The sequence below is a fragment of the Caloenas nicobarica genome, chromosome 14 (assembly GCF_036013445.1).
Source record: "Caloenas nicobarica isolate bCalNic1 chromosome 14, bCalNic1.hap1, whole genome shotgun sequence".
In the NCBI taxonomy this organism is placed as follows: Eukaryota; Metazoa; Chordata; class Aves; order Columbiformes; family Columbidae; genus Caloenas; species Caloenas nicobarica.
In genome coordinates, this window is record NC_088258.1 from 9,850,251 (window position 1) to 9,878,156 (window position 27,906).

Genomic DNA, 27,906 nt, shown 5'->3' on the forward strand with positions numbered 1-27,906 from the left:
GGCGGCGCAGAGGCTGCGGGCGGCGGCGGGGGAAGAGCAGGCGGAGCGCGGCGGGCGCCGTGCCGGAGACGAGATGCACTCGCTCTTTAGGAAACGCAACAAAGGGAAATACAGCCCCTCCGTGCAGAAGAAGAGGTGAGTGTCCCGGCCCCGCGCGGCCCCGGGCAGCCCCGCTCCCCCCGGGCCAGGCGATCCTGGGGTCCCCATCCCGCAGCATCCGCGCCTGGCACCGGGGCTTGGCGGAGTCTGGGCACCCCCGAGGTGTAAGCTGCTCTCCGAGCTGGGTCCACGTCTCTGGTGCCTGGTGAAAGCACCGAGATGGTTTTTCTCTGGTCCTCCTCAGATCGCAGTAGTGGCAGCTCCAGGGAGCAGGTTCCTTTGCTTCCCAGGCATGTACTGGATTAGATTTTAGGGAAAAAAAAGTCTTGCTGTCCTCAGCCTTCATCCACTTGTTCCACCAGGACCAAGTTATTCAGTTGATCATCTTTTCCTCAGCTCTTTCTGATGGGGTGGGGACACGTTTCAGTTGTACTGGTCATTAAAAAAAGCAGCATGTTGAATGTACTCTGTGAAAGGTCACCATTAAAAGGGAAAAGATGTAAAAATTCCCCCCTGAGAAGGCTTGGCCCCTCTCCGGGTTGCGTGATGCATTGCTGCAGGAGGGGGACTGGAGAGCGGGCAGCCCTCAGCCCCTCCTGCACAGGGCAGGTGGCACAGGGGACATTTTGCCAGAGGTGGATGCTTGGATTGATTCAGAAGCACGTCCTGCGTTTCCCAGAGGAGCTGCAGGGGCTCTGGAGTACACCGAGCAGGATGGCTGGTGCAGATGCAAGCCCACGGCTTGTTCGTCCCTCTCCATCCCTCTCTGGAAGCACCTGTCCTGGCCAGTGGGCTCATAGCAACCACCCTGCTCCCAAAAATCCTCCTTTGGGAAGGAAACTGGGTAACTAGCATAGAGGCTGAGCTGCCTTTGGGGACCCCAAAAAGTGACTGGTGAACTCAGAAGGTGCCGACATCTTCCAAGCTGGAGGAGCCCCTTGCTACTCCCTGCCTGTGGGTGCGGTGCTGTGTGTGTCTGAGGGCTGTTCCCCAAGAAGGGAGGGTGCTGCCATGGAACAGTGGGTGCTCAGGCTTTGCTATTTGCTGAGCTCCCTCCAGTTGGGCTGAGGCTTCAGCTTCAGACCTTGGGACGGGCTCCCCGAGCAGCCCAGCTGGCTCAGCAGGGCCACCCCAGCTCCTGCTCCCAAAGCCTGGGGCACACTCTGCTGCCGGCTCCTGCCCTGGGGAGGGCTGGCAGGAGGAGACAGGTGGTGCAGAGCCCTCTGAGGCTCAGCATGTGCCTCCCTGGTGGCTCCAGTGTTCCCATGGTTGAAGGATGGTATAAATACCCAGTTGCACTTACAGTCTTCGGGGGTGTTAGTGGAAGGCTTGAAAATGAGAAATGCCACACCTGGCTTGACATCTTGGGACTCTGAGCAGCATCAGGCTCTTGGAAGGCAGGAGGACAGACTTCCCCTGCGCTGGGTACCCGCCCTGGGGCTGTGGCCAGGGTCCCCACTGCTGTGCTCCAAGCCCTGCCCATGCCAGGTACCCCTTGCTCATGTCATCCAACAGCAGATGGGGCTTGGGAAGACAGTCTTCCCTCCGCCACCCTGCCTGCGAGCCCAGCCAGCTCTGGGCAGGTGCCAAAGCACCTCTGAAGGCTGCAGGCCAGGCTGAAATCTTTATTTTTCTGGCTGGCTGAGGAAGCAGCGCAGGGCTGTGGCCTCAGGCCACCCTCCCTCCCTGCACCCCAGCTGTCCACGCATACCTCGGGGAAGGCTGTGCTCATTAGCCCCAATTTGTTAATTCCTGTATTGGAGTTTACAAACATCTGTGAATCCAGGGAACACTCCCACCGTGTAGAAACAGCCCCACCATCAAGATGGGGAAGCCAGTGCTGGACCGGTTAAACAACTTGCTGGAGAAGGATTGCGAAGAAGTGAGGAGCTCCTGCTGTCCCGTCCCCTGCTCCAGGCACTGCCAGGCTCCCAGCCGGCTCCCGCCCAGTTTTGCTGCTAGAAAAACAGAACAACGCTGCTAAAATCAACTGACCGCCCCTGCCATAAACAGGGGTAGAGATTTCAACACCGTGTACAGCCCAGCCTCATGCTGCACTCCAGCAAGGCTGCACAGCCAGGGTGTGGGGGGACTGCACCTTAGACAAGGGCTTAGTTCCAAGGTGCCACTGGTGATGGAGCCTTCAAAGCACAGTGGTGACAGGGCAATAACCAAGCACCAGTTTGACAAGTGTGCAAGGGCACTGGAACATTTTCTTTAAGCAATGAGTAGCCGGGGCTACAAGCTCTGCTCATTTGGTTAGGGGTTGCCCAGGAAGCACCGTCCTATGGCATGTCACAGCCTGACGAGGAGCCACTGTGAGTCTTGGTGGCTTCTTCAGCCTTGGAACAAGTCTTTCCCATGATGGGGGCATCTTGATGAACAGCACTGGAGAGTGAAGATCTCTGTGGGTCTGTGCAGCTCAAGCCAGGCACTGTGATCTGCCAGTGAACATCACTCTTTGTGCCCCTGGACGCAGACAGCCACCCTTCCCCAAACCCAAGCTGGCCCTTCAGCCTCCCATCCAAAGCACCTTGAAGCACATGAGCTTCGAGCAGCTCCCCTCCCTCTCCCCAAGCTGCCCACAGCCTGCCCGAGACCCAGGGGTGCGAGGTCAGGGTGGGCAGGGATGGGTTTCCCTGCTCCATCTCTGCTGCCGTGCTGGGGATGCAGGTCCATCTGGGAGCTGAAACCCCTCTATACAAGGACAGAGATATTTGTGGCACCTGTCTCTGTGTCTCAAGGCCAGTAGCCCCATGCTCACGTTATTAAGGAGAGAAGCCAGCCTGCCTTGAAGCTCTAACAGGGCAACAGCAGGGAAAGAACAAGAGCGACATTAAATCCTGCAAAGCCATGATGGTTTGAAGATGACTTGGTGCTGGGTCCTCTGGTCTGTTCCTAGCAGCTCGTCTGTCCTCAGTAACACTAGTTGAGTCTTGGAGCACGCCAGCCATGTGCTGTGCCACGGGTTGGCTGGAAGAAAACCACAGCAATGCTCTGTGCCAAGTACCCTGGACCACATCCTTCTCCATCCACCGCCTAATGCCACCCACAGCACCAGCTTTACCCCCAGTGTGCAGGTGATGCTCCTCAACAGCTCCCCATGGTTTTGTTTTTCTGATGCACGAATTAGCAGGAACAGGGTCCAAGTGACTCCTTAGGAATATCTGCTGCAGCTCTGGCCTGGGTGTGTGGTCTCCAGGCTCAGCAGCCAACCCCATCCAACCCTGGGCACCTCAGTAGGTATGTGGGCATCTCCCTACCTTGCCTGGGGAATGTGGATGATGACGGAATTTCTTTTGTCTCATGGGCTTGGTTGCTTTGTGCTCTTCTTGCACACCCCATACCAGTAGTAGAAGGCCCTGGGATTCAGGTGGGACTGGCCATGACTCCTGTGTTGTTAGCACATCATATATATATATATACACACACATATGTGTGTGTGTGTGTCCCTAGAAAGGAAGGCAGAAGCCTTGAATAGGGATGTAGTATGGGGGAAAACCATCACCCTCCTTCCCTGTTACCTTCACCAAATGCTTGCCATGCTTAGAAAACAGGAGGTTGGCTTCTCTTAGAAAGTCCCAGCTTGGGAGGTAGAAAACACAGCTCAGCCTTGTGAAGTTGCTGCTGAAACCCATCCTCCTACCAGCAGGAAAGATGTTCATCCTTGGGGTCCCCTGGTGAGAGCATCCATCCAGGAGGGTTCCCAGCCCGGAAGAGCCTTAATGGGGTCAGGAGACCCAGTCCCTGTCTAAGAGGGGGTGCAGGCAGCTGGGGCAGAAGCCGGGAGGGCTGACACCCATTTCTAGAGGCTGTTTGGTAGGGCTGGAGTCAGCATGAAGGACCAGACAGCAGGTGAGTCAGGGGAGCTGCTCTGTATTTACGGTGGAGCAAGCCTCGCCATCGCCTGGCCTATTTCTGCTTTAATTTCCATGTGCATTACAATAATATATCACCATTGCTACAAGGGAAGATAAATATAATTGAAACAAGCTGGACTAAGCACAGCAACCCTGCTGTCCAGCTACACCCTAACGTGGGTAGCTTGACAGCACACTGCTCTGGAGTTGTGAGACAGATCTTAATCTCTCCCAAACCTGAATTACACTGGCCATAGCCCAGCTCTTGTGTCCTCTGCTTTGCCAGTTTCACTCCAGTGCTGTCATAAGCGGCACAAGGAAATATGCAGTGGTAGTTGTGGCTCAGGGAGCTTTAAGGGCATTTAAAGTGCAATTAAAGTCCCTCCTAAAGTCTGGTCTCCACCAGCAATGCTCACACGGGTGTGTTTTTTATGAATTCCGTATAATTGGAAATTAAGCAGAGATGGAATGGAGAGCAGCAGTAGGTGGTCACTGCCTGATGCCCCATCTGTGCATCCCAGTAGTGGGATGCAGTAAGCAGGACCAGGATCCATGTTCAGGCTTCATCCTCAAACAACTCACTTGTCCCTGGCCGAGTGGTCCCACCTGTGGAAAAGCTCCTGGCACGGGGAGGTTTTCTTAGCAGGAGAGCAGGGGCATGGCCAGCATTGCTGGGCTGGGGGAAGGAGCAGGACAGAGTCCTTCCCATTAACCCTCCCAGCAAGTGTCTGGTTCATGGGACAAGCTTCCAGCAGGAGCTTTCCCAGGGACCACAGTCAGCTGGAGCAGTCAAACCTCCACGAGTATCTGATTGAACATCCTCATTTGGGGGGATTAGTGAAATAGCCTCCTTGTTTGGGAAAAAAGGAGACAGAGAAATCAAAGGGATTTACTGCCACCTGCCAGCAAGTGCAAAGCCAGGGTGAGAACCTGCAGACATCCCGGAAATTCCGGCCTTGGGGAAGTTTGCTCCAAAATTACTCTTATCAGTGAGGGTGCAAACTAACAGGAAGAGAGAAAAAAGTCCAGTTTCCAGCAGCAAAGTTTCCATATCATAATAATTATCATCAGTTTTGTCTGTTGAGAATCTCTCTTAACACAAAATACACAACCAAAACCTGAAGAAAACCCCAAGTCCCTCTGAAACAAAGCATCACCTGATGTCAGAATTGTGGTACATGGATGAAGTGAAGTCTGCCAAAGAGCAGCTGCCTCCTCCCAGCTCCCTGGCTGGGAGACACCTGAAAAAAACCCTCCCATTCCTCACAGGAATCATCTCAGGTCCTTCACACCAGCCAGGCGATGCTACAGCTGCTCAAAGCAGCACTGAAAGGCAATAACGCTTCTGCCAAGCGCAGCTTTTCATGAGTGATATCATTTTTTCCTTCCTGATTAGAAAATGTTAAAGTTCTACAGAAATGGCAAAGCCAGTTTTTCCAGGCTTTTTTTTTTTTTTTTTAAAGAAAAACGAAAAAACAAAAAACAAAGACTTCTATTTTAGCAGAAGAGCTTTGCATTTCCCTTCCCTCTGCTGGAGCCTCGCAAGGGCTGTGCCCTGGGCACCTTTGCTTCTGCCTCTGCTCAGTCTCACATGCTCTGCCTGTCCCAGCTGGGCTACAGCCAAATCCTGCCCTTCTCCCTCCCCAGCTCTGCTTTATGCTCCGGCCATCTCCTCCTGCCTGTTTTTTGGTTCTGGCAGCCCTTTGCCTTACCCTGCCAGCAGCTCTGCTCCAAAGCCCAGATGCACCCGCGGCTCCTCCCAGCAGCTTCCCGAAAGAGCAATGTCCTGCAAATCCCATCCACACATCTTTCCTGGGCCAGCCACGGGCTCCTCACCTCTTTGCCCATCACCTTGTGCTTCTCGTGCATCTTCCTCCTCTCGGCAGACAAAGGGCACAGGGAACCCAGCCTTCTCCATCCCCTGACACAGAGATTTCAGCCAGGCTTCAGCTTTCCCAGCTGATCCCTTTGGTGCCCTGCTTGACATCCAGACGGATGCAGGGACTGTGCTCATCCTCGTGTTTTATTAACAAAGACCCAGCTATGGAGGAGACAAGAAGATTATTAATAGGGCTGATCTTCTCATATTGGTAATGTCCAAGTTGGTTGATTAAGTGGCACAGAAGTGATAAGTATGCAGAAATACAGAAATAATAGAGATCTTACAAGAGAGAATAGGAGCTCCCTTCTTTCTGTATTTATTTCTGCACACTTATTTCTGCATTTGAAGCAGCAGTGGGGGTGAGCTGCAGAGGATGGGGTGCGGAGAAGCAGCTCCCCTGATGCTGAGGTGGCTGTTTTGATATGCAGCTCCTGTGGGAGGTTTCTCTTAGATTTTCCTGCAGCAAAACCTCAGCTGGTGACAGTCACCTACTCTGCCAGTGACTCTCATGCAAACCGCAGAGGTGGAGAGAGCAAATATGTCTTCCTGCTTGTGTCAGGAAAGCTGAGGCTGAGCAGCGGAGCCATGCCCACATCACAACCGAGCATGTCCTTGCTTGCTCCGAGCAAGCTCTGCATTTGCTTTTCCCTGGTCACCCAGATACTGCACATCAAAGCAGCAGCTTCTGGATTACCGGGGAAACCATCCTCTCCAACACAGCGAAATGCCATCCCCTACCCTCCCTGTTCTCCCAGCCCTGACACTCACTCTGCTCCCTGCAGTGATGGAGAAAGGGCTGTTGTCCCCTGGGTACCGCCGGGACTCGAGGTGGCTCTGCCCTGGCGCTGGCTCCCCTGAGCCATGGGGAGCAGGGCATGGCTGGGGGCAGCGTGGGAACTGGCTGGCAGGGCAGAGGCAGCCCAGCTCAGTGATTAACGGGGGTGATTAGAGCTTGTGGCTCAGACCCAGGGGAAGAACGGGGAGAAGGGGACAAGGGGCACATCCTTGCCCAGACACGTCATCCTCACACCGAACCGGCCTGGCTGTTCCAGCGGCAGCAGCATGGCCATGGAGGGTGCTCCCGGCAAAGCCAGTACCTGAGTAAGAGGGTCAGGGCCTGGGCGTTGCACTATCTGGTTCCCAGCACTCAAGATCAGTTTTGCTGATGCAAAGCAAGCATAAAGGCTGGGCAGAGGCTCCAGGCTCAGCTCTGCTAGACCAGATCAGCAGCAACAGCATGGGAAGCCGTGTCTGAAACACGGCGTTGCTACAGATCCCAAATGATCACTGGCTTAATTTTATTTCCCCTGTAAAATGTTTTTCCTGGTTTACATGGGAGGATGCAGATTAGGGAAAGCTCCCAAGTGGACTTTGAGGAGCTGCTTCTACCATTGCAGCAGGATCCAGCCACCCACATCCATCTCTCGGTGACCCCTGCACCCTCCGGCTGTGATTGTTGAACAGAAAACAAGGCTCATCCTTGCAATTATTGCAACCAGCTGTATGACTCACAATGACCCCCTCATTTGCTCTCCTACTCAGAAATACCTGCTCAGTTCATTTCTGCTGATGCAAGAGGGCCCATAATTAGGGCAATTCCTCTGCTTGTCAGGAGGTGCCAGGCAGCAGAAGCAGCGGTGACAGACACAAACCACCAGCCTTGCTCAGTACCATCCTGATGATGCAGCTTCTATAAAAAGAAAAAAAAAACCCAAACAACAGTGTAAATCCTGCCCATGCCAGAACTTCCCAGGGAAGTGTGAACTTTTGTGGAGCTGTCAGATGCTACAAAGCTCCTGTAGCCCAAAACAAGGATCGAGGGTGGGGGGAACAACCCCAGAACTGAGTTTTATTTTGTTCTGCTGCATCAAAAGCAATAGCACACATTGGCAGGCAGGAACATGTCCTGAAGCTCAGCACCAGTGCCAGGAAAGAGGCTGGACAGACTCCCTGGGCTTGCCAACCTTTTTGCCCCAGTACCCACACTGGAAAGGCAGCAAGCTGAGATGCCCCTGCTGGAGACTGCATGCGGTCCCCGAGATGCACAGGACTGCCAATGCCACGTATTGCTCTTATCTGCTGGTAGCTGAGCACTAGCACATGTCCAGGGAAGCCACTGCAAAGCAGGATTGCCTTGGTCAACAGGCCATTTCCACTCTCAGCTTTGGCCCACCTCACTGTGGAAGATGGGAGGATGTGCCTTGTGTTGTCCTGGAGAAGCTCACGTGTCCAACCCTGCCCTGTGATGGACGTAGGTGCTGCAGGACCCCTCAGAACTGAGCAAACAAAGCTGCTGGATGAAGCTGTCCACCTGGGGATGAAGAGCTGCCACAGGATTCCCCACATGCCATAAGCAAGCACGGCTGGGATGCTGGTGCTCCACCAGACAACTCTGCTCTCCCCCAGCCTGTCAGCCTTTGCAGGAGACACGCAACTCATCTGCTGTCATCTATAACAGCAATTAACACTTCCAAGAGCCATATAAAGATTAATTCTACCACCACATAACGAGGTCGCTAAGCCTCATTATCCCTGCTCTATAGGTGGTTAGTATTGGAGTGAACCAGCCCTTGGCTTAAGCCCACATGGCAAAGCAGCACAGCTGGGACACAAGCCCCAGCCTTGCCACCAGCCTTGGCTCTAGGACCCCTCCAGCTGCAGGGACTGGTGGGGAGCACACCCCGCTTTCTGCCTCCGGTCTGCAGAACCGCAGCAGGAGGCTGCCCTGGAGCTGCCCTGGCATGCTGCAGCCTCTCCTTACAGTGACAGCAAGAGGACAAAATGTTTAAAATAACTCTGGCAATGCAAAAGCTGCGTCACGGGTTGTTCTGACTCTGCTCTAACTCAGCTGTCCCTAGAGTGAGGCTGGCATTATTTGGGCTGGCCCTGCACCCTGCCAACCCAGCTGCAAATGGGGAGGCTTGGGCCAGCATCACACTGGGAGCAAAAACCAGTGCCTAGCAAGAGACGAAGCACCAAAAGATAGATGCAATGCGTGCTGTCCCATCCCTTCATCTGTTTTAAATTGTGAATAACTGGCAGAGCAAAGAAGTCCTGAGCACAGCACGGAGCGGCACAGCAGGGGCTCCTAGGCAGGGGCTGCCTGTGGTGCAGGCAGCGAGCCCTGGTCTGCAGGCAATAGCCTCACCTGGGGCATCTTGCTTGTCTGCATGGGCCTTTAGGTCCTCTCTGCTGCTCAGGCTCTCCTGTTTCTCCTTGTCCCCTGCAAACGACTCTTTTCTGTCTTGCTCTGAGGCCGAGGGAGGCTCAGCGTCACCTGCAGCATCGCTCCCTTTTCCACCGTGTGGGAGGCTCGATGTCCCCGCCTGCTACCCCCATCCTGGCAGAGCAGCCGAGTATTTTGGAAAGTGTTAGAAAGGCAGCAGTGAGTCACGCACAGCTGCAGTGCCTGGCGGGCTGGGCTGGCCCCCGGCCACCCCCGAGGTCACAGCACCGTGACAGCAGCCGCTTAAGGCTGTGGCCGTGTTTGTGGGGTGACGAGTCCACCTTTTTCTCCCCTCTTTCTCCCCAGCATCTCCAGTAAAGAGCTGACTGAGCTCATAGAACGCCTGCAGAAAAATGCCGACCAGGTGGAGAAAAACATTGTGGAGATCGACTCCCGAATGCAGAATGTAAGCCGTGTCCCCCGAGCAGCTCTGTCCCCTCCAGCCCCCTCCTGCCGCAGCCCTTCCCGCTCCACTGCTGTCTCGTCTCCTCTCCAAGGGCACATGTACATAGTCACCCTGCCCTATGGTGGGTTCCATGAGGGAGGGATATGTGGGTTCCCCCAGGTTATGGGAAGAAGGTGGAGGGGTGTGTAACAGGTGATGGGGCCCCAAAATTCTTCCTTAGCCAGGGCAGGGTAGCACTGTGCAGAGCAGGGATGTGCATCCCAGCAGGCAGCTGGGGTGGAGAAAGGGCCTGAACTGTCCTCCTCTTCCTGAATAGTATGGTGCATACCCAGGTGACCCAGCCACCCCAGCCACAGCCCTTCCTTGGGGCTAACATAGGCGAGGGGAAAGCAAAATACATCCCTGAAGGACATGAGACAGCAGAGCTGATACCCAGGGGCAGTGCTATGGGAGGACCTTGCTCAGGCCTCTTGGATACCATTTTATTTTCCCCTGGTGACCCTTCTTCCCCACTCTCTGCCTGCCCAGGACTTGCACAAGATCAAGGCATGCCAGCCTGCGCAGCACAAGGACCTGACAGCTCAGAAACTCGCTGAGTCCGACAAGCTGCTCTACGTGCTGGATGGAGATGCAGCCATCGCCCGGCACATGAAGCACCCCCAGGGTGACATGATCACAGAAGAGTGAGTACCGGGGGAGGGGGCAGACCTGTCCCCAGAGCCTTGCAGGAGTTAGAGAAGGCTCTGGGGAGACCTTATTGCAGCCTCTCAGTACTTAAAAGGGGCTGATAAGAAAGATGGGGATGGATTTTTTAGCAGGTTCAGTTGTGATAGGACAAGGGATGATGGTTTTAAAGTAAAAGAGGAGAGATTCAGGTTAGACATGAGGAAGAAATTTTTTACAATGAGGGTGGTGAAACACTGGAACAGGTTGCCCAGAGAGGTGGTGGATGCGCCATCCCTGGAGACATTCAAGGCCAGGCTGGATGGTGCTCTGAGCAACCCGATCTGGGTGAAGACACCCCTGCTTATTGCAGGGGGAGTTGAACTAGATGAGCTTTGAGGGTCCCTTCCAACCCAAACCATTCCATGAGTCTGTGACTCTATGACACTTCTCCAGGGCCCTGCTCAGCTCCTCTCTGCAGCTGGAGGAGGCACCACAAGCTGCTCCGCAGCCCAACTTGTGCTGAGGTGCAGAACCTGCAGCCATCCTCAGGCAGGGGTAGGGTGAGAACGGCTGCACACTTGCTGATGGCAACTCTGCACGGAGCACCATGGGGTGATACCTGCCCACTGCGCAAGCAGACCTCACTCTCCCCCAGCACCAGCCTGCCTGGAGCTGGCAGATGTGCTGCAGCCCTTGGCAGGGGACAGTGCATGGGGGAACCTTTGCCCTCTCCCTCCATGGCTGATTGCACAAGGTGGCTGCTGCCAGCCTGCCAGGCAGCACGGGGCTCACTGAGGTCCCCTAAGGACAGTCCTCCCCCCACCGGGGAGCTGGAAGAGGTTCACCTATAGCTACCAATGCTAATGCCAGCCCATGCCCACATCCTGCATCCCACCCTCATCTTTCCCTTCCCGTAGCATCCGGCAGCTGAAGGAACGAGTGACAAACCTGCGCACGAAACATGACAAGATCTACAACTTACCCCTGCAGCCTATTGAGCCCCAGGTCAACTGGTCAACAGTGATCGAGGAGAAACAGGTACCCAGGGAACCATCAGTGCACCAGCTAGGGACAGGCAGGACCTTGTGCATCTCCCCATGGAGAAACAGGCTCCTGGAGACCTTGGCTGCTGGGAGCTGCAAACAGCATGGGAAGGAGGAGGGGTGCTGGGTGGCAGCGGAGATCGCAGAGATGGTGGAGAAAGACCAGCTGCCGCCGCTGGCAGCAGCTGGGCTAAGCGAGGAAAAGCTCTAGAGGATCAGGGGGGCCATGAGGGAGTGCACCAGTCTGGCCTTCAGAGGATGGGCTCCTACAGCTCAGCCTGGCCATTGACCTCTTCAGTGAGCTTGGGCAAACCTCTGCCCTTCTCTAGCCAAGGATGGAGACCACACTCCCTCTCCAGGCAACATGCTCCAACACCCCACTATCCTGAGAGTAGAAAAGCTTCTCCTTATACCCAGTCTGGCCTTCCACTGGTTCGGTTAATGCCTGTCATCTCTCGTCTCCCTACCACACACCACCTTGCAGAGCCTGGCTCCGTTTACTCAGTAACTTCCTTGTAGTTATGGGAGTGATGTTGTTAGGTCTCCCCACAAAGCCTTCTCCTTCCAAGACTGAGCCAGCCTCAACCTCTCCTCTTGGCTCCTGGGCTTGGCATCCCCAGTCACCAGCTGCTTTGTGCTCTACTCTGTGGCCCTTCCTCTTCATTGTATCCCAGCACTACACTCTTATGGCCAGAAAAGCTTTAAAACCCCCAAACTAGCATTCCCATGGCCACCATCTGGCACAGCCATCTTCACCCACGGGCTCCCAGGCACCCACATGCTGCCTTCACCGTTGCTTGTCCAAGCCCAGGTCCATGTCCACCTCCAAGAGGAGTTTCCCAGGTCTTAGCTGCTGCATCCCATTCTCCCATTGCTAACCTCAACCCCTGTGTGCCGCAGGATGCGTTAAGCAGCAAGGGCTTTGGGACTGACCTGCCGCTGGTCAACAGCCAAGTAGAAGAGCACAACATCTTCCACAATGAGGTCATGGCCATCGGCCCACACATTGCCAAGGAAGGCAACAAGGTCAGTTCTCTGGCCCCTCTCCCTGCTGCCCCATCCCCAGCCACTGATGAAGGCGAGGGCATCCCACCATCCAAGCTCCTACTGCCTGGACCAGGCTGGGTGGTCGCCCAAACCCACGCCTAACCTGTGAACTCAGCATCGTACACCAACTCTAGCTTTACAATGAGGCAAACCCCCTAAAGCCCACATTCCCCTCCCTCACCCAGCCCCTGCCAGACCACCACTGTCCAGAGACATGCTCCTAACTCTTGCCTTGCTGCTTCTCTGTTACCAGGAATGCACGGGTGACTTCCAAGCCAAATACCAGAAGCTGCTGGTAAGAGACCTCCCGGATCCCAGGGACAGAGCCCTTGCCAGGGTGGCCAAACACCCCCAGGGGACCTGTCAAGAGGAGCTTTGGGCTGATCTCTCCCTCTGACCCTTTCCAGGCCGGCTCCCAGCAGCGGCAGCAGGATCTGAATTCGCTGCAGGACTACATGCAGCGCTGCACCAACAAGCTCTACTGGCTGGATCAACAGGCAAAGGACAGGACCCATTACGACTGGAGTGACCAAAACCTGGATTACCCCAGCCGGCGCCGCCAGTACGAGGTCTGTGGGCTGCCCGGCCCCATGCTGGCTGGGTGCTTTGCAGCAGGGGAGCGGGGCATGGAGCCAGGGGAGCAGGCTAGGGGTTGGACTGGGACAGAAAATGTCCCTTCCCCTGTGCCTCTGTTTCCCCCACTCCAGCATGAAGCACTTTGAGATATACAGATGATAGCATATGGATAGTAAGGCTAATCCTTACCTCCTGCCAGAAATAAAGCAATGAGGAAGCTCAGGAGTTTCCTCGTTCTCTGCTCCCTTATCTCAGCATTCATTGGCAAGAGTCACATCTTTAGCAACATCTGCAAGGGAAGGAAAAGCAAGAGCTGCAGTAGGGGAACATCAGGCTTTTGGCCTTTGCAGAGTAGCTCAGTCACAGGATGCAGCCAGGCTCCCCTCTCTTTGTGTGGGAATCAGTATCTCACTTCTCTCCATCTAGAACTTCATCCACCGGAAGCTGGAGGAGAAGGAGGAGGCCATCAACAAGCTGCATGCGGATGGAGATCAGCTGCTCACCCAGAATCACCCTGGGAAGAATGCCATCGAGGTGAGCATCAGGGATGGGGTCCAGCTTCCCTGCCTGCCCCTGAGCTCAGGGGACTCACCCAGCCCTTCTGCAAGTGTGGGACCTGGTGCCAGCATGACTCTTGACTTTACTTCCCTGGATGCCAAGTGGGAAAAAAGTCTCCTTCACTTGCAAGTGTGTACCATTGGAGGAGCCGAGATAAACCTAAGTAGCTCTTCCCATAGTCCTCGTTCCTGTGGTGATTACCCTGTGCCTGCTGCCAACAAAGGATAAATTATGATGGCAATTTCTACCTTTTGTGGGAAGATGGACATAAGGCCACAGGATTTGCCACCTCCTTCCAGCTATCTCCACGCTCCCATAGGAGCATCCCAGCTTTGGACCATCTCTCCAGTATTCTCATTCTCGCTTTGATCTGAGAGCATCTGGGCAGCTTCACAGGCAGCTAAGGAGCTGTTTGCTCAAGAGGGAAGTAGGTGCTTTCTGGCAGGCAGCCCAGGCTCACCCCTAGCACAGGATGTCCTTCCAATGTCTTCCTCCACCCCTTTGTTGCAGGCTCACATCGAGGCTGTGCATGCTGACTGGAAGGAGTACCTCAACCTACTGATCTGCGAGGAGAGCCACCTGAAGTTCATGGAGGAATTCCACAAGGTACCAGATCCCTGGGCAGCGAGGCATTATTTTTTGCTCTGCACAGCCGGAGAGTAGGTGCTGGGTTGCAGGAAATCCCAAGATACCAACTGGTATGGCTGCTCTGGAAACAGGGTAGAAAAGATTGAGTCCTCTAGTCTACAGGGCTTTGAAGGCTAGGAGGACCACCTTGTGCTGATATAACAGAAGTCATAATTGCTCGAGCACGAAAGGTCGGTAATTCCTTGGCAAAGCATGACTTGCAGAAAGCAGCTGCTCCAATGCCAAGGTTCAAGAGCCACAGTCCAGCACCTGCATCCTTGTCTGCAGGACAGTGGAGGTATCTCATAGAGGTATCTCACAGAGGTACCTCACCCCCAAAACAAGGCATGGGGAGACCTTGTATGCTTCTTGCAGAAGCAGAACAGGTCTGAGTGGGGAAATTACACCTGCAGAAAACAGTTGGCCCCCCGGCGAGCCCTGCGCAACGGCTCAGAGCCCCAGCTGAGCTCAACAGACAGATGTCTGCTGGATAAATTGCACCGACAGCCAGGGAGGCTCTGCTGGGGAGCAGGTCAGGCTGGATTCCTTTCCCACAGCCTGGGTGTGTAGACGACGTGATGAGTCTGTTGCCAAAGCTGAACCATGGTGCCCAGCCCAGGCAGTGCCTTTTGTGGGTATCTGCCAGAATAACTGCTCCAGGGGGTGGTTTGTGCGTGGAAGGGCTGGGCTCTGCCTTCTCCTTGGCGCTGGCAGTGGAGCCACCACGCACCATCGTGATGCTGTCCAAGTGAAACAAAACTGAGGGTGGGGAAAGGTGGGATTTAAGAACTCTGCAGCAGAAGACCATGGAATAAGCTGCCCCTGGTTGTCTTTCCCCTAGCTCTGCTGTCCTGAGCGTGGGAAACAGCAATTCCTCACCTTTCTCGGTGCACTTCTGAGTGCTCAGATGCCTGTCCAGGCGCCTGGTGGCTGCCCCTGTGCTAGGCAGCATGAAGATCAGGGTGCCAGGGTGGGTCTGCTTCATGTTTCAGCAGGACCCTCTCTCACAAGAGACTTTGCCTTCCTGCAGTTTCAGAAAGACGCTAAGGATGCCCAGGAGCTCTTGAAGAAGGTGGATACAGACTTGGATCAAAAATTCAGCCCAGAGTTCAAGGACAGATACCAGCTTGAGTCTCTCCTCCGGGAGCTGGACGTGAGTATTGGTGCAGGCAGGACCGAAGGGGAGGCAGCAGCAGGAGCCAGTGTCCCTATGACACCGGTGGAGGGACATCCCTGCCGGAGCAGGCATCTAGCCCAGCCTTCAGCATGATGAGCAGCAGGACCATGCTGCTGCCTCCCTTTGCCCAGCCTTCACCCACTCTTCCTTCCCCTCCAGCTAGAGATTGCCTCTCCCGTAGCAATGTAATTGCTCACTGGGCTGGTTTTTATTTGTTCTCTCATTGAGCTAGCACTCACTAAGGGCAGGAGCATAATTAGACCTGCTGCCAAAGGAGGCTGTGGAACTCTGTGTGCTGCCGAGAGCCGGGATGCGAAATCATCCACTTGGGAAGGGCTGTGCTGAGCCAAGCCACTGGCCCAGCCCAAGCCCAAGCATGCTGCAGCAGGCCCAGATGATGCACGTGTCCTGGGACAGCTGATAGCTCTTCCCAACAGCTGTCCTTCTCCTCCTGCCTGCTCCATCCCACTCACCATTGTGGGATACCCACCTGCACAGCTAGAAATAGAGCAAAACCGATGAGGAGCCTTTTCACAGGGCTCTAATTAAAGCTAACAGATGAGAATGGGGCCATTCATCAACATGCAGCCAGGCAGATGTGGACCATACACCAGGGAATAGCTATTACTAGCCCAGTGGCTAGTGTCAAGGCATGGCAGCTCACAGTCCCAGTCCTCAGCCTGGCTGCAAAAGTAGGCAGGAGAGTGCAGGAACACAACGGCTGCAGAGCAGGACCCAGGAGCCGTTTTCACTAGCATAAGGAAAAGAGCATTGGGACAAGCTCCTCTCCAGCCCTTCCCTGGGTTGGCAGAGCCCAGGAGCTTGTTCTTCCCATGTTTCTTTACTGGTTTTGGTCATTACCGTGTGCTAGGACCAGGAGAAGGCCTTGGACAAGTACGAGGAGGTGGTGAAGTCCCTGCAGGAGCGCAGCCAGCACGTCCTGCCCCTGCGGTACCGCCGTGAGATGCCGCTCCAGCCTGTCCCCGTGGAAGCTCTCTGCGAGTACGAAGGCGAGCAGGTAATGTCTCCCTTGTCCCATGGGCAATGCGGAGGTGCTGCTGGGGACTGTCTCCTCAGGAGGCACTGGGGATGGAAGAGACCCTTGGGGAAGGAGCAGTTTTTGCCAGTGCCCAAGCAGTGATATTTCCCGCAGTGGGGACAAGGCAAAGGTCATGCTCGTCCTGGTGAGAAGGCAGGTTTGGCAGCTCGGGAGGAGCAGAGCAGGAGGGGTCTTGGCGAAACACAGCCTCTGTCCGCCCTGCAGACAGCGTGCCCTATCACACACCCTTTGGGAGGTTGCGACAGCCTGGCTCTGTCACATTCCCACGCTCCCTATGCTGGGACGGTGGAGATGCCTGGGCATGTTTCTGATCAAAGAAATTCACCCCACCATCACCAGCAGAGTCCTGGTGGGCACATCTGCATCCCCACCATCAGGTATCAGTCTTTGCAGGACTGAGTACTTGACCAAAGGACACACACCACAGAGGCGGCTGGGGCCCGGAGAGGAGCGAGCGGCTCGGGCTGACTCAGCTGCCTGCCTCTCCGAAAGGAAAACCCACAGCAGAGACTTGGAAACACCTTCTCCTCTCTGCCCCAGTGGGAATTTGTTTACCGTGGCAGCTGCAAGAGGAGGCATGGCTTCATTCCTAGAGGCTCAGGGGAGGGAGGAGCAGGCACATGAGTTTTTGGCAAATGGCAGATACATGGAGAAGCAGGAGCATGCTGAGAGAAGGGATTGGGGTTTATGCCGGTCCTGCCGCCCCGCAAGTGCAGCTCCCTGGGGCTGCTGGCATAGTGAGGGGCAGGGGGCATTTCCTGACCTGCTGCTGTGACCCTTCCTGTTCCCCAGGGCCAGATAAGCCGAGGAGCCCTCTACACCCTGCAGAAGAACAGCGGAGATGTTTGGGAAGTGGCAGACAGCTCAGGAGACAAGATCAGCGCCCCAGGGGTCTGCTTCATGATCCCCCCGCCTGACCCCGAAGCCATAGCACTGGCAGACCAGTATGTGCCCCCCAGCTGTGTCGGACCCTCCCGCTGCCCCACAGTACCAGCCCTTGCTTTCACCAGCCCCAGGCCACACCACCAGCGCTGCACCCCCACGTCTGGCAGTGCTGACAGGGGGGTCCTGCCCCATTCCCACAGCAAAGCTGTGCCTGCTTGAAGCCTCAGGCTTCCTCCAGGAGGGATTCCATCCTGTTTGCACACAAGATCCCACCCAGGTCCCTGCTTCTCTAGGGGGGGGCCATTATAGTGGGGCAGCTGCCCATCCCTCCCTCAGCAGGCAGGTACCCGCCCTTGCTGCCGCCCCTTGCTCTCACTCCTCCGGTGAAGACACTGCTCTACCCCTTTGCCAACATGGGGTGAAGGTGCCTCTCCCCAACTCCCTTCATGGCTGCCATGAGGGGTCGGGTCCCACGAGCCCCTCCAGAGCTGCACCTTGTCCCCAGAGCAGCACCAGGATGAGCAACAGGGTGATGGAGGGGCTGAGGACCTGACTCTGACCTGATGCTCACACTGTCCTGTTTTGCAGAATTGCCAGTCACTATGTGAACGTGAAGGAGAAGACGGCCAACTGCAAGAACATCCTCCAGCAGCGCTATGAGGGGCTGAAGGCAGACAGCATTGGAGGTGCGGTGCTGGAAGGGCTTGCTCCTTCCCAGGCACTAAAGGCTGCTGTAGCCTTGAACTTAGGTGTGGCCCATCTTAGGGGGGATGTCACCTAGAGCTTCCCATCTCCTATGAGGAGAGCTTCACCTCTCCTATGAGGACAGGCTGAGAGAGCTGAGGTTGTTCAGCCTGGAGAAAAAAAGGCTCCAAGGGAAACCTTATTGCAGCCTTTCAGTGCTTAAAAGTGGTCTATAAGAAAGATGAGGAGGGCCTGTTGCAATAGGACAAGGGGTGATAGTTTTAAACTAAAAGAGGGGAGATTCAGGCTGGACATGAGGAAAAATTTTTTTTACAATGAGGGTGGTAAAAACACTGGCCCAGGTTGCCCAGAGAGGTGGTGGATGCCCTATCCCTGGAGACATCCCAGGCCAGGCTGGACGGGGCTCTGAGCAACCTGGTCTGGGTGAAGATGTCTCTGCTTATGGTAGGGGCTGGACTGGATGAGCTTTGAACATCCCTTCCAACCCAAACCATTCTGTGATTCCAGGATTTCTAAGGGTCCTGGTGACAAGTGTCAGGGTGCAGTGCTGGGATGCATGCAAGGGCAGCACAGCCAGGCTGTTGTCACTGTGGGCAGAGCTCGGGGAGTGGAGAGGGACATGGGTTTTTCACTCACCAGTGGGACTGAGCCTAGACCCAGCTTCCAACTGGCTCTAACTGGTCCTTTCTCATTATCCAGATGCTGCATCGGTTCAGGGGCGCCAGCTTCTGGCAGGGCTGGAGAAAGTGAACAGCGACCTGGACAAGCAGGAGAAAGCAATCACAGCAAACCTCCGTCCGCCGCTGGAGCAGAGTCGGGCTGTGCAAGACAGCACTGAGCGCTCCAAGGACCTGAAGGTACGCAGCTGTGGAAGTAGACAGATAGTGCTGAACAGGGACCGTGCCCCTGAGGGGGTCTCCAGGGTGGTCCTCAGCATGCTGGGTGCTGTAAGCATTCCCCGAGCCCAGGAGCATGCAGGCACAGGGCAATGCTTACAGCTGGTGGTGCTTTCCAGTGGATATGGGGAAAAGCCATTTGAGCAGCCTCAGAAGCCAAAACTTTTGCCCTGCTCCTGGCCCAGCTCAGTCACAGAAAGGTTGAATGGGGAAAAAGGTGATGGCTGCAGGGAGGGGAGCCCTCAAGGTCTGATCCTGCCCATATTCCAAGCACAGCAGGGATGTTGACCATCACCAACTCAAAAAGGAGCAAGAAAACACAGTCCAGGGCACCATTTTTCCTTGTGGACCAGCTCTGCTAGGCTCCAGTGCTGGTGGCATCCTGCTCCTTTCCATTCCTACCAATGCCTAATTAAGCCAGGCTCCATGCCACAAACCTCCCTTGGTTTAGGAGGAAGTTCAGGTCCTGGTTACATCACCTGCTGAGGGCTGTGTCAAAATGCAAGGGCCACCACAAGTGAAAGCAAATTGCTGCAACTGCCTGCAGTGCTTTGTTGTCCAGGAAGGAATTAATCTGTCAGACTGCAGAGCCCAACGGGTCCAGATGAGCCCAGCACGTTTCTAACAGAGCAAGAGCTAATGGGAACCACTCCCCAGCCAGAGTTACCTTACTAAGGGCTAGCTTGCCTGCCCCAGAAGAGATACAAGTTAATAGCAAGCCAACAGAAAATATCCTTTTATCCCTTATAGGGCTGAAGGGCACCTGCCATCAAACACAAGCCCTCAGCCCTGACCTCTCCTCTCACACTGGACAGCCAAGGGTCAGCTTCTTTATAGCCACAAGGCCCTAGTTCAGTTGCTATAAAGGCTTTATTCCTACTGCAGAACATCACCAATGAGGTCCGTCGCATTGAACCTGAGAAAACAAGGAAGATCCAGGAGTGCGAGGTCTTCATCGAATCTGTGCCGAACACTGGCAGTGCCACCTTGGTGAAGAACAAGGTGGAGAATACCAACAAGAAGTACAACCGCGTGGTTCAGCTGCTCAGCGCTGCCCAAGAGAAGTAAGTCATGGCTTGAGCCTGGCGTGACGCAGTATCCTGCAGGAGACAGGTGCAGGCGTGCTTAAACACCTTTCCTCTTGTGTTCCTACAGAGTTGAGGTGGCCACACAGCTTGAGAGGAGCCTCCAACAAGGCCGAGACCTGCTGTCTACCTATGAGAACAAACTGGTCATCGATGACACGGTACCAGAGGATTTGCGAGTGGTAGACCATAAGAAAGAAGAGCTGCTGGTGAGTGTTGTCTCCAGCCAGTTTTCTACCCTATTGACATGCTCCACATATAAAATCACGTTCCAAAATCCTGGGTAATTGCTTCTCAACTCACAAGCTTGAATCAGTTGGTAAAGGGATGGTGTCCCCCCGGGTGGAGATGAGACCTCATGTTAACTGGGGCCATCCTCACCTACTTAAAATGCAAACTGTTCCCATCCCCAAACCAGAAATCAAATGCCAGTTGAATATTTGTGATTTGCCAGAAGGACTAATGGAGAAGCAAAGGATAAAACGGTCTGGGAAAAGCAATGCAGAGGCCTGACACTTGAAAGAGATGGACCTAGCAATGCTTTGAGAACAGTTATTCGTAGGAAAAGCTACTGACCAAAATTGGCAATCCTTCTGCTATAGAAAGGCCAAGAACCAGCTAGGCCAGAATTTTCTGTCCTTCTTCAGCTTTTCCATCAAGTCCCCAATTTCAGACTAGCATGCAAAAGCTTTCACAGCTTGTTCTGGAGTTGTTGCACTGGCAGGAGCAGGGTTTAAGGCATGAAGAGCACCAAATATTTTGCACATGGTATGCTTGCTTTTAAAGGTTAACAGGTGGAGAAGGGAGCAAGAGCTGGCTTTTTCTCCCCATCAGGTTTATCAGATGGCTCTGCTTATGGTACAAGCCTCTAACTTGCTTTTCTCCACACCTCATAGCAGTCCTGCAGCTCAGCCGTTCCTCAGCATCCTGTGCAGCTCTGGTGCAGCTGCTGCAGTTGATGGGGAGCAGTGACAAAAGCCTGGCATGTGTGCATCCCCAGAAAACCCCCCTCTCCTGTTTTTTCTGCAGGCCATGGGCACTGAGCTCCAGTCCAAGAAGTTCCTGCTCAATGAAGCAGAGCAGAACTTGCTGAGGGTAAAGACGTGTTCCAACACCCTGGCCAGCCAGTTCCAGGAGCACTGCCCTGACATCGAACGGCAAGAAGCTGAGCTCTACAAACTCAACCAGCGCTTCAACAACCTCAGCAAGCAAATCGACCACAGGTAAGACACAGGACTGGGCTGGCCTGGAGAGCTGGGATATTTACAGTAGAGTTGGAACCACACTGAATCTGGAAGAGGCATAACACCATTGTGGGAATGAGCAGCTGCAGAAGGGGTTCCAGGGAGGGCTGAGGAGGAAGAGAACGAGGTTCCTGGCACACACTGGCTGGGTAGATCTGGGCAGCCTTTAGGATTAAGTGCTCTTGCAACAGAGATGGAGACTTCAGCAAAAGAACAACTCTGGCTCAAATCTGTCTCTTTAGTGAGCAGGGGAAGTGGGGACAGGTTAAAAGATGTTTGCAGAAGATATCACAAGAGATGCGATATGACTGAAGCGGAGCTGATTTCCCCTACAGAACACAGACCCTGCAGAAAGCGAAAAGCGCCTATTCCAACTACCGCACCAGCTACGACAAAGTCAACCTGTTTCTATGCAACATTCCTAACTATGAGCCACAGGAGACTGACAACATCCAGCAAGTGGAAACTAAGCTGAAGAACCAAGTGGTAATTCTTTCTGAGAGTGCCCTGAGTTCCACAGGGAGAGGAGAGGGAGCAACATTAGAAGGAATAGAACTTAGATCCTGAACATAAAATAGAAAAATATAAATAATTAGCTTTATTTATTTTTATGCTATAAGGTCCCACTGTCCTACCTGTGCTTTGTTTATACATAGCGGGGCAGCTTGAGAAGGTTGTAATTCTCGGTGTTGTAATTTTAATGGCAATCCTCAAAAAGGCTGAACAATGCGTATAGATTTTGTGTTCCCTTTGACATGTATCTCTGTGCATGCCAGGCGCTTCTCAGTGACATTGCAAGCAAGGAACAGGAGGTGCAGAAGGTCTCCGCCACAGCTCAGCAATACCAGCAGGCAGTGAAGGTGAGGACTGCAGTTCTGCCGGTGGGAGAACTATAACAGAATGGTTTGGGTTGGAAGGGACCTTCAAAGCTCATCTAGTCCAGCCCCCTGCCATGAGCAGGGACATCTTCACCCAGACCAGGTTGCTCAGAGCCCCATCCAGCCTGGCCTGGGATGTCTCCAGGGATGGGGCATCCACCACCTCTCTGGGCAACCTGGGCCAGGGTTTCACCACACTCAGTGTAAAAAATGTCTTCCTTCTGTCTATTCTGAATCTCCCCTCTCTTAGTTTAAAACCTCACCCCTTGTCCTGTCACAACAGGCCCTGCTGAAAAGTCTGTCCCTATCTTTCTTATAAGCCTGTTTTAAGCACTGAAAAGCTGCAGTCACGTCTCCCCAAAGCTTTCTTCTCCAGGCTGAACAACCCCAACTCCCTCAGCCTGTCCTCATAGCAGAGCTGTTCTATCCCTCTGAACATTTTTGTGGCCTCCTCTGGACCCGCTCCAACAGGTCCAGGTCTTTTCTGAACCAAGGGCTCCAGAGCTGGACTCAGAACTGCAGGTGGGGCCTCAGAGGGGCAGAACCACCTACATCCTACAAGGAGCCACCTAAAGAAAGCCTAGTGCCCTTGCTCAGTCAACTGATGAGCCAAAACCAGGTTGTATCTGCTCTGACGTTGACATCACATGGCCATTAGCATGGCAGCTGGCTCAGATTTATTGCCTGTGAGAGTTTCCACTCCAAGCCCTGCATTTGTAACATAAGGGGAAGGTCAGCACATGCCTGAGCTGTGCTGTTATGGTCACAGGACAGTATCCATCTCAGAACCTGCTGGGAGGTCCTGCCAACAGTGCTGCACATCCCACCATCCTCAGCAGCTCACCTAACACACAGGTCAAAGGAAGAAGTCATTAAAGCCAAGGTTTAGGAGGGACCTGAGCATGAAGGGGACTCAGTAATCTCACTTTCCTTCTGGGAAATTCTTCCCGCAGGACTACGAGTTGGAAGCGGAGAAGCTACGGTCCATCCTTGACCTAGAGAATGGCCGGAATGGGTACATGAGCAAGAAGCCCAGGTTTCAGTCTCCAGCTGCAAAAGTGAAAGAAGAGGTAAATAAGGGGGGGGGCTACAGTGAGCTAAAGCAGATGACACCTTATGGGACCCATGGGGATACTGCAAACACTTATATTTACTGTCAGTGTCCTTGGTCCCAGAGGGGACTGGAGGGGAGGGCAGAGAATTGGGGAGGAAGGGATTTTTAATCATTCTTAATCCATCAGGTTTTTTTGGACTAGGCTGGGCAAAATGAGAGAAGGAAAATGCTGGATTTAACACTTCCCTGCTGAAAGGGAGAAGGGTGGAGAAGAGCCAAAACCCTGAGATTTTTTTCCCCTCCCAAGACTTTCAAACAGAGAGTGAGATTTCACTGCCAAAGACCCCATCATAGATAGAAATACAGCAAGAACAGGCCTCAAGCTACTTATTTGTGCAGGATCTGTTTGCTGCCTGTCTCAAGCTCATCCTGCCTATCGAGGCAGCTGGAAGTATTCACCCAGTTCTTCCTCAGCTGCATCTCTTTTTGCATCTCTTGAGCAGGAAATGTACAGTATGACCATGAGAGTGTGACGTGTATGACACATGAGAATCGCCCTTTCTTCCCCAAAGCTTGGTAGATCACCACTGTAGGTTTTTAGAATAGCACCCAAGGTTACTTCTTTAGGGCCTGTATCTATTCAGCAAGTCTTGACCAAGCACCCCTGGTTCCACCACCTCTTTTCAATGCATGTTTGTTCTGTAGGAAGCTGTTCTGGCAGCCAAGTTTACCGAAGTAAATGCTGTGAACAAACAGAGGCTGCAGAACCTGGAGTTCGCTCAGAGCCTCCTGCGGCAGGTAAGTGATCACCAGGGGCAACGCGATACTGAAAGGACAGGCATGTAAATAATACACACGTGCCTTTGCTATGACAAGTTGAACTGGAAATAAATCTAGCTAGCGTTTAATGCCTCCAAAATCATTAATCAGCAGACACTTAAATTAGATAGACAACCCCTCTGTGTTCCCCAGTCCCATCTCCCATTCATCCAAGGAAGGTCCACATAATTTTGAACACTTCTTTTGCCAAGCACATGCCAGAATTAGTGTCCCTTGTGGCTAAAAGCTTTGTTCTGACAGCAACAGGCACCACAATAAACATTTTTCACAGGCCGGGAATCCACAGAGCAATTCAGGAGATGCCTGCTTGCAAATACACCCGCTTCAGCATTTGCAATAGGCAACCTCCATTAACCAAGCTCAATATCCTCCTGTCGTTTTGTCACAGGAGGCACTGAAAATAAGCACCAAAAGTATGATTATTTGGGGTTTTTTGACTACACATTCTTTTTTTCAACAACAGCAACCAGATGTTCAAGTGACACAAGACTTTCTCCAGACCAAAAGATGCTTAAGGCCCGTGGAAGAAGTCTGGAAGTTGAAGAAAGAGCTCGAGGATGAGATTCAGCGTCGGCAGCAGCTAGAAGCAGAAATCCAAGCCATTCAGAACAACATTGTCCACCTGCAAAACCAGAAGCCCCAAGAAACTGTCATTATGAAAGAACTGCTGAAGAAAGTGCCTGATCCTCAGCTGGAAGAGAGCTTTCACAAACTGCAGCAAAACCTAGCAGAAGAGCAGCGCAAGAACCAGGTACTCCAGGAGGAGCTGGAGGCTCTTAAAATTAGGTTGCAGGTTTTGGAGCATGAGAAGAGCGAAGGAGGGCAGGAGTACATAGTGAAAGAGGTTCTGCGCATTGAACAAGACAAGGCTCAAGCTGATGAGATCTTGAAGCTCAAAGAAGAATTGGAAGAGCTCAGGAGACAGGAAGGAACCAGAGAGAGTGAAGTCATCCTTTTACGCCAACAAATTGCTGTGCTGTCCAGCGAGAAGAACAAAGAGCAGGAGAAGGTAACAGAGAAGGAGGTACTGAAGCTGCAGAACGATCCCCAGCTGGAGATGGAATTCCGGATGTTGCAAGAGAACAAGGAGAGGGAGAGCGCCCTTCGGCAGAAACACGAGAAAGAGCTCAGCTTCCTCCAGGAGAAGCTCAAACGTCTTGAGAAGGAACGGGCCATCGCTGAGGGCAAAATTACCGTCAAGGAGGTGCTCAAGGTAGAGAAAGACGTAGCCATTGAGAGAGAGGTAAATGAGCTCCGGCGCCAGTACGAAGATGAGAAGTCCAAGGGTCGTTCCAATGAGCGGGAAAAGGCTGAGCTGCTCAGGAAGATCCAGCTGCTGGAGGAAGAGAACTCCAAGGTGGTTGTCCAGGAGAAAGTGCGTGAGATTGTACGCCCAGATCCCAAGGCTGAAAATGAAGTTGCCAACCTTCGTTTGGAGCTGGTAGAGCAGGAGAGGAAATACCGAGGTGGTGACGAACAGCTGAAGAGCTGCCAGAATGAGCTGGCTGCTCTGAGGAACAGAGGGCCACTGGTAGAAGTCAAAGAAGTCATTAAAGAGGTCATTAAGTACAAGAATGATCCGGAAACTGAAAAGGAGCTACAGCGACTCCGGGAGGAAATCATAGAGAGGACGGGAGCAATTGAAAGAGCTGATCTTGAGATCTACCAGCTGAAACAAGAGATACAAGCTTTGAAAGATGCCAAACCTCAAGTGCAAACAAAGGAAGTTGTTCAAGAAATTCTGCAGTTTCGGGAAGACCCCAAGACTAGAGAGGAGGTGGAGTCTCTGAGAGTGCAGCTAGCAGATGAACAGATGAAACACATTGACCTGGAGAGGGAGCGGCTACTCCAAGAAGAGAAAGTAAGACAGAAGGAAGAAGAGCTTTCCCAGGTGAAGGAGAAAGTGGTCCAGCAGGAAGTAGTGAAGTATGAGCAAGATCCTGCCTTGAAAGCTGAAGTCAACTCCTTCTCCCAGAGCATTGAGAGCGAGCTCAAGCAAATTGATGGCCTCCGTGAAGAACTCCGCAAGCTGCAGAGGAGGCGGTCTGAGCTAGAGCGTCAGCTAGAAGAACTTGAGAAAGAGAGACAGGCCCGCAGAGAGGCTGAACTGGAGGTGCAGAGGCTGAGGATCAGGTTGAATGAGTTAGAAGAACAGGAGAGGGAGACAACAGAAAGAGTGACTGTGAAACAGAAAGTGATCCTTCAGCAAGATCCCCAGCAAGAGAAGGAGCACTCCCTCCTCAAGCTGGAGCTAGAAGAAGAGAAGCACCGGAGACAAGTCTTGCAAACTGAACTAGAAGCCCTGAGAAAGAAGCTCCTTTCTTTGGAGAAGATGGAGGTCAAAGAGAAAGTGGTCTTTTCAGAGAGTGTCCAAGTGGACAAAGGAGACACAGAGTACGAGATTCAAAAGCTGAAAAGCAATCTGGAGGAAGAAACCAGGCGTAAGAGGGAGCTAGATGCAGACATCAACCGCCTTGAAACCAGGCTGTCTGAGGTAGAATTCAACAACTCCAAGTCATCAAAGGAGCTAGACTTATTAAGGGAGGAAAACCACAAGCTACACCTTGAGAAACAGAACCTGCTGATGGAAACAAAGAGACTGCAGTCAGAGATTGAACTCACAGCAACAGAAGCTCGGGATTTGAGAAACATGACCCACGTGGACAGTGGAATAAACCTGGACTCCAGATTCCAAGCTCTGGAAAGAGAGTTAGATGATCTGAAGCAGTTATCCAGAGAAAAAGATGCAGAGATCGAGCAACTCCAGAACCGCCTGAAGACAGTGGCTATCAAGAGGGAACAAAGAGAGAACCACCTGCGGCGCTCCATTGTGGTCATTGACCCCGATACAGGAAAAGAAATGTCTCCAGAGGAAGCTCATGTGTTAGGCCTCATCGAATGGAGCCTGTTTGTCAAACTGAAGAGTCAGGAATGTGACTGGGAGGAGATCTCAATAAAGGGTCCCAATGGGGAATCATCTGTGATCCTTGACAGGAAGTCTGGTAGGGAGTTCTCAATTGAGGATGCCTTGAAGAGCGGCAGGTTAACCATGGCTCAGTACAACAGTTACCTCAACAAGCAGATGTCGATCCAGGAGCTGGCTGTCTTGGTGTCCGGCAGTAATTACACAGCGCTCCCTCCACTTTAGAAACTTTTTCTCAAGAGCAGCTAGGACAAGCTGGACCACTTCTTCGACTACCAGATCACTGCAAATCCTTGCCCTCATTTGCATCTTCCAAAATGCTACAGCCTCTGCCCCAGCTGTGCTACAAAGCCACACTGCTTGCTGTCATACACTGCAGAAAAGCACCACCAGTAGTGGAAAATACATCTGTGAGGACGACAGCAAAACCTCCCCCTCTTCATCCCTACCTGATCACTTAACCTAACAAAAACCAAGACAAAAAGCCTTAGGACAGCAAAGACCCTAAGTTCAAAGACTCAGTAGAACCTGCAGTTTCCTCAACATATACTCACGTAGTCGCATAGAAAGCTGTATACAGCAGCCATTAGAGAGACTGAAGGTCAAGATGACTCCGAGGTGACCAGCAGGAGCTGGTTACATCAGCTGCATGTTGGTAAGCCAGACAGTTTCATCGTGGACAACTGACTAAATGACGGGATCATCCTCTGAGAAAACCAGCACTGTAAAAACAAAGGTGTATTACACATCTCAGTTCAGTATCACTACATTAATGCCTTAACACTATCATTTTGTTCACCTATGTGCCTATGCTGCTGGGGAAGAGTGAAGCAGATGTAATTTGATGGCATCAGGAGGAGCATTCAACCACCACAGAGGTCACCGAGAAGTACATGAAGGAATGGCAGTATTGCCCAACACAGGAGGGTAGTGTAAAGCATCCAACTGTAACCAAACGCAGAGTGCCTTCGAAACAGTTAGCTTACCTCATGGTGAAAAGCCATTTGTGCTGGTATTTTACTGGATAGAGTTACATGCAGCTACACGTTTCATTTACTTGTGTAAGGGAATGGGAAATAGAGGGGAATTCTATTTATAGTACAAAATAAAAATGCAGTGGTTTCAATCAGAAGTTGTTTTTTCTTTATTAATTATGGCAGTCTCCTCAT

At 53.0% G+C, this 27,906-nt stretch overlaps 1 protein-coding gene across 1 annotated transcript; it reads left to right on the plus strand.

Moving 5' to 3' along the window:
• Positions 1–27,863, plus strand: PPL (periplakin). Its single transcript, XM_065645294.1, has 22 exons — positions 1–135; positions 9,374–9,473; positions 10,002–10,156; positions 11,057–11,177; positions 12,083–12,208; positions 12,483–12,524; positions 12,637–12,798; positions 13,232–13,339; positions 13,874–13,969; positions 15,021–15,143; positions 16,039–16,185; positions 17,020–17,171; positions 17,701–17,798; positions 18,517–18,674; positions 19,599–19,777; positions 19,869–20,007; positions 20,828–21,021; positions 21,378–21,528; positions 21,819–21,902; positions 22,874–22,990; positions 23,680–23,772; positions 24,278–27,863. The coding sequence occupies exons 1-22, from the start codon at positions 74–76 to the stop codon at positions 26,960–26,962; spliced, it is 5,292 nt and encodes a 1,763-aa protein (XP_065501366.1). The 5' UTR covers positions 1–73; the 3' UTR covers positions 26,963–27,863.
• Positions 27,864–27,906: the final 43 nt, after the last annotated feature.

What these genes read in the sequence shown, in the direction of transcription:
- PPL (XM_065645294.1), top strand. Translation starts at nt 74, where the DNA reads ATGCACTCGCTCTTTAGGAAACGCAACAAAGGGAAATACAGCCCCTCC. An exon ending in GGTGACATGATCACAGAAGA is followed by an intron (nt 10,157 to 11,056) that starts GTGAGTACCGGG and finishes CCCTTCCCGTAG; the next exon opens with CATCCGGCAGCTGAAGGAAC. An exon ending in AGCGCTCCAAGGACCTGAAG is followed by an intron (nt 18,675 to 19,598) that starts GTACGCAGCTGT and finishes TTCCTACTGCAG; the next exon opens with AACATCACCAATGAGGTCCG.